The 6,530-nt window shown below is 36.8% G+C and overlaps 1 protein-coding gene across 1 annotated transcript; it reads left to right on the top strand.

The window, feature by feature from the left end:
• The first annotated feature begins 1,234 nt into the window (after nt 1-1,234).
• On the top strand, nt 1,235-3,715 carry LOC138433253 (olfactory receptor 13F1-like). The gene is made up of 2 exons (XM_069575534.1): nt 1,235-2,148; nt 3,691-3,715. The coding sequence occupies exons 1-2, from the start codon at nt 1,235-1,237 to the stop codon at nt 3,713-3,715; spliced, it is 939 nt and encodes a 312-aa protein (XP_069431635.1).
• The last annotated feature ends 2,815 nt before the right edge of the window (nt 3,716-6,530 follow it).

Here is a 6,530-nt window from a genome sequence, read left to right as displayed (position 1 = left end):
AGTTAAGTTCTCTTCTGACATTTACTCCTAGACACATTCATGCCAACCTAAATGATTTACCTGCAGCCACATAAGCCTTGGTCTACAGGAATTGAACCAGTGAGTCAGACATGGGACTTTGGGCCAGATGTCAGTCAATCTCTTTTCTCCCTTTTGATCAACTGTTTATATTATGGTTGCAGTAAATCTTGCCTAAATGAGAAAGACAATCAATGGCATTGCCATAGTCAAAGAAAGAAAGAAACAGTAGCAACTGAAAACCTGACTGACTGATTTAATAACACCATTAGGAGTAGAGCAGAGTTCCCCTTCCCAAAGTCAGCATAGACAGGAAAATGTTTATTTCTTATTTGAATAACACAACAATTAGAGCAGATCAGCTACTACCTATAATTGCATCTATGGGACATTGTCCCTGGAGTTTCAGAATTTGTCATAGTGTGCAAATAGATTTATAACTTTAATTTGCTGCATGAATTAGAAACTTTTCACAAGCAATAAAAAACTTAAATTGCCTTACAGAGTGAAAGGATGGCCCTTTGGAGGATGTTTCTGGAGCACAAATGTCAAGGAAATTCTGGCTATATGAAGGAAATGTTGCTATATGTCCTATCCTGAGAATATCTATCACCATTTTCCTGGGCTTAAGATGGAAAACCTGGATTTGTTTAACTTTCAAGCTTTTCAGTTAATTAATCTTTGGTTGCAGAAATCATTTTTACTAAACAAATCTCCCAAAATTATTTTGACAGAAGATACTGAACTTGGAAAACAGAAAAACTCCCAAGTAAGAAGACTGTTAGCCAACTATGGGAAAAACATCATCCCAGTGGTTCAGAGGTAAATTGATATCATCACCATCTATCAGTTACAGATGTGGTTTTGGGAAAAGAAAGACTCCATAAGATTTTCTTTCCTCAAGATCTCATGATATTTATGTAATAAACCTTGCCCTTTCCCAACTTTACCTTTAAAAAGTATTACAGCAAAAAGAAAATCTTGAAGATACTTTATCTGCTGACTCCCTACTTAAAATTTTCCTTATTGATGATAAATTATTCAAATACATACTAATAATACTATTACCAAGCTAGAGAAGCAGTTAAGCACATACTGCAAGTTGATGTGAAGAAAAAATACCAGAAAATAAAAATGGGGAAGATCTTGTGTTTTATGTATGATATATGATGATAATCTTTCTATGTGTATATACAAATGACCTTGACATAATAAAATGTTCCAGGCAAATCTGACATCTGTAACAATGTTTTTCTTCCTGGGATTTTCCCACTACCCCAAAGGTGAGATCATCATATTCGTGCTGTGCTTGCTGATGTACCTGATCACCTTACTGGGAAATATGATTCTGATCTCCATCACTATCTTGGATTCCCGCCTACACACACCTATGTACTTCTTCCTCAGCAATCTCTCCTGTTTAGACATCTGGTATACCTCTTCTGCTTTCCCTCCAATGCTGATAAACTTTATTTCAGGGGAAAACACCATCTCATTCTTAGGATGTGCTGCTCAGATGTACTTCTCTCTGGCCATGGGCTCCACCGAGTGTGTGCTCCTGTCCATGATGGCATATGACCGATATGTGGCCATCTGCAACCCACTAAGATACCCCATTATCATAAACAAGAGGGTCTGTGTGCAGATTGCAGTTGGCTCCTGGGTGACAGGCTGCTTCACTGCCCTGGTGGAAACAGTGTTTGTATTGCAGTTGTCTCTGTGTGGTAATAGTGTGATCAATCATTTTGCTTGTGAGATTCTTGCTGTCTTAAAACTGGTTTGTGTGGACACTTCCAAAGTGAAGTTAATCATGCTGGTATTCACCATACTTCTTGTTCCCATGCCAATGCTCCTAATTTGCATCTCTTATGCATTCATCCTCTTCAACATCCTGAGAATCAGCTCAGAGGATGGTCGAAGCAAAGCCTTTTCAACATGTGCAGCCCACCTGTCTGTGGTTGTTTTGTTCTATGGGACAGCTCTTTCCGCATACCTGAAGCCTTCAGCTATAGATTCACAGGAAATAGATAAATTTATAGCTTTGGTATATGGTGCATTAACCCCAATGTTGAATCCTATCATCTACAGTCTACGAAATAAAGAGGTGAAAGCAGCTGTGAAAAAATTGCTGATAGGAAATCTTTTGGTATTGTCCTAATTTCTGTCTTCAAGTAATATGGGAGCAAGCACACTCATCTGTATAATCTCCAACATTATCCAGAAAACTGAAAAACAGGTGGAATAAGCTAAATCCTGGAAAATACCTATTTTTGGAAGGAGTTCCATATTAAATCTAATATCTTGATTTACCTGGTAAATAAAATTTTTGATATTAATAAGTAATTTAGGAAGAATAAATTATATTTCTAGAAATGTATTTAGAATTCATTGAATATTAATATAATGTTAAAATTAGATGATTGCTTATTTTTTCATATTTGACTTACTATATCATTTAAATGTTCAAATCTAGCATCACTCTGACAATAACTAGTATGCCAAAAGTATATGATATTAAGCCTAGGATATTTTGCAATAACTTATCATCCTATGATTAGCAATTATGTCTGAAATTATGAATAAGCAATATTTTATGTAAATGTGTATATAGTTCAAAGTATAAACACATTATAATTCATAAAACCAAGATACCATTAATTTTAGAACTTTTCCTACTCTAAATGTTAAAATGTAAAATATGTTAGATTTGATAAACTACCATATGAATGATTTTGTTTATTTAGGATGTGAATGTAGGAGATGAGTAAATATCTGTGTATGTGCAAAGACATCATGACAAGGACTTACACACAGTAATCTTCCATTTGAAGTGGAGTAAAGGAAAAGCATTCAGGGGATCTATACAGGCTCCTTAAAGTATCTATGGTTATGAGGTCAAATATTCTCATATTGTACTCTGAATGTGGAAGTGAATTCATTAATACATACACACACACACACATATATATACACATAAACCATGTTGCACATTTTTCCTAGTGCATGCTGAATTGACCAGTTAAGGCTGAGAAAGAACATATTCCTACCCTGTAGAGATTACACTGCAAAAGAAATTACTAATGTACACATATATTGTGGGAAAAGATTCATGGATATGTTTGACAAATGTGAGCAAAATTACATAAATTATATTTTCACCAATATTTCATATTAATCAGTTTTTCTTTGTCTTTTCCATCCTCACTGGTGCTGGGAAATTATGAGACCAATACTTATACATTAATTCCTCTTTATCAGAGAGATGCCCTTAAGTATATGTGGGTGATGGCTTTATTCTATGGAGAAGGTGACTCTTGCTAGCATTGACAAAATATCTTTTAATTTTAGACTTAGAGATGGTAAGACAATCATAGATAATTATAACAGAAGGTTCTATCCTGAACCTTCCCTGGTGGCTCAGACAGTAAAGCATCTGTCTACAATGCGGGAGACCCGGGTTCGATCCCTGGGTTGGGAAGATCCCCTGGAGAAGGAAATGGCAATCCACTCCAGGACTATTGCCTGGAAAATCCCATGGATAGAGGAGCCTGGTAAGCTACAGCCCATGAGGTCGCAAAGAGTCGGGCACGTCTGAGCAACTTCACTTTCTATCCTGAAGAGCTTGCAAGAAACAATTCAGCTGAGGGTGAACTGATTCATAAAAGAACCATGTAGGAGAAAAGAATTCAACAAGTAGGAACTGTGCTGGTCTTCTTAATTCAAGTACCATTACTATACAGGAAAATTTTGTTTTCTTTCTCAGATAGATGCACAGTTCTATTAATTCAGAAACCTTCCAAAGGGGATTTGTGTTATTGAATAAAAGCAGAATAATATATTAGGGTTTTCATCCTTACTTTCATTTCACTACCAGACAACAATGACTATGGTATCTGATGTTATTTGGTTGAAAGGAGGAGGAAGTGTTAACCCTATTACCACCCAAACTCTACAGTCATTTATAACAAAGACTGATTCCAGGTAATCACACTCACTGAGCCTATAAACATTCATCTTACTTGTTTATGTGGGTGAAAATAAAATCTATAGTTCCATGCCTCATCAGCTACTGTCAGCATGTGCTATCTTTTTCAACTACTTTGTCTGTGTTTTAAAGGGATATGGATGAGCTAATTAATGCCTGAGAGATGAGCCAACCAGATGCCCAGAGGCAAAACTCAATAAAATGGCTTGTAACCCATCTGGTTAAATCGTCACAGGCCTAGAGAGGGTCCCCAGATTTCAGGCGCTTCAGCAAGAATAATTTTATCTACACAAGTAGATTCAGGATGGAGTAAATTTCTGCATGATCCAAATATGTTTTTTTTTTCTGTCTTCCAAAGATAGAATTGTATATGTAAACCAGAATTGCATTTTGATTACTTCTTTATCATTCTGTGTTCCATTATGAGCAGCCTCCATTGTTTAACATTCTTTATCAAAAGAGGAGACAAATTCATTAGAAAGCAGCTTACCAAACTGTATCACATTCCAGTCCTGCCTCTCTGCAATAGCATTCAGTACATACTTTGCAATATTTATATTTAGCATCCTTGGAGGGGTCTCTCATGCTGGTAGTTAGTTTCAACAGATGTGTAACTTCAACCCCTTGTGGAAAACTTACTATTTTACCTCTAAGAAAGCAACTTTGATTCCACAGTCTTAAGGAACATCTCACTGTGGCCCACTCCCATGTATGTTTTTCAAATATATTTATGTGAACTCAGAGGAAATAAATGCTTACATTTGCAATCACAAAATAAATGGAAACTTAACCATGCCACTAGATACCTGAAAGTCTAATTAATGTCTTTTTCTAAATATCTCTGCTTTTCTTTTCTTCAGGTGAATAAGATTTTAAATAATTTCTGATATGGTCTTTTATTTTTCATTTCACTAATTTGCCACAATCTGAGAACATACTGGACATGGAACAACAGACTGGTTCCAAATAGGAAAAGGAGTACATCAAGGCTGTATATTGTCACCCTGTTTATTTAACTTATATGCAGAGTACATCATGAGAAACACTGTACTGGAAGAAACACAAGCTGGAATCAAGATTGCCAGGAGAAATATCAATAACCTCAGATATGCAGATGACACCACCCTTATGGCAGAAAGTGAAGAGGAACTAAAAAGCCTCTTGATGAAAGTGAAAGAGGAGAGTGAAAAAGTTGGCTTAAAGCTCAACATTCAGAAAACGAAGATCACGGCATCTGGTCCCATCACTTCATGGGAAATAGATGGGGAAACAGTGGAAACAGTGTCAGACTTTATTTTTGGGGTTTCAAAATCACTGCAGATGGTGACTGCAGCCATGAAATTAAAGAACACTTACTCCTTGGAAGAAAAGTTATGACCAACCTAGATAGCATATTCAAAAGCAGAGACATTACTTTGCCGACTAAGGTCTGTCTAGTCGAGGCTATGGTTTTTCCTGTGGTCATGTATGGATGTGAGAGTTGGACTGTGAAGAAGGCTGAGCACTGAAGAATTGATGCTTTTGAACTGTGGTGTTAGAGAAGACTCCTGAGAGTCTCTTGGACTGCAAGGAGATCCAACCAGTCCATTCTGAAGGAGATCAGCCCTGGGATTTCTTTGGAGGGAATGATGCTAAAGCTGAAACTCCAGTACTTTGGCCACCTCATGGGAAGAGTTGACTCACTGGAATAGACTCTGATGCTGGGAGGAATTGGGGGCAGGAGGAGAAGGGGATGACAGAGGATGAGATGGCTGAATGGCATCACTGACTCGATGGACGTGAATCTGAGTGAACTCCAGGAGTTGGTGATAGACAGGGAGGCCTGGTGTGCTGTGATTCATGGGGTCGCAAAGAGTTGGACATGACTGAGCAACTGAACTGAACTGAACTGAACTGAGAACATACTAATATCTGTGCTACTTTACTTGTTTTAAAATCCTGAACCTTTCCCAAATCATCCTGAATATAAGGATTACCTGGAACACTTGCTAAAATTATCGTGCATATGTTCAACTTAAATCCAAACCAGAATTTCCGGAGGAGATATCTGCTGATTCTGTATGTTTTATAACACCTGGTAATTCTTATGTGAGATTTATGGGAACTTTGACTCAGAGTGCTAAATGAAAGAGACTGAATCTTATTACTTAAGACTTTTAGAATGGGGGGAGATATGTTAACTGTCAAGGAGGTGAGAAATTCAGAAGTGGTCAGAATCTAGGGAAAATAAGTCCAGAGCTTTGTTTAAAGTGTTAGGGAAAGGGAGAATCCATTAATCCATTTAAAAATGTGAAAAGTTTGAGCACAAAACACTTGGGACTTGGATCAAAGAAGAATTGGATAAATACTAAGTTTCATTCTGTCTTGTTTAGTGCACTTCCCATTTGTGTACAGGAAAAAAGTAAAAACTAAGTTCAAAATTTAATTTAAAAACTACACTCTGTATACACTAGGAGGAAGAAATATTTTAAAGGTCATTTAAATATGCTTAGTTTGAGTCCCTTCTCTGTTCACCTGAAACTATCAC

The sequence above is a fragment of the Ovis canadensis genome, chromosome 2 (genome assembly GCF_042477335.2).
Source record: "Ovis canadensis isolate MfBH-ARS-UI-01 breed Bighorn chromosome 2, ARS-UI_OviCan_v2, whole genome shotgun sequence".
NCBI lineage: Eukaryota > Metazoa > Chordata > Mammalia > Artiodactyla > Bovidae > Ovis > Ovis canadensis.
The sequence above is the reverse complement of the archived record's forward strand: the minus strand, read 5'-3'. Positions and strand labels throughout refer to the sequence as shown.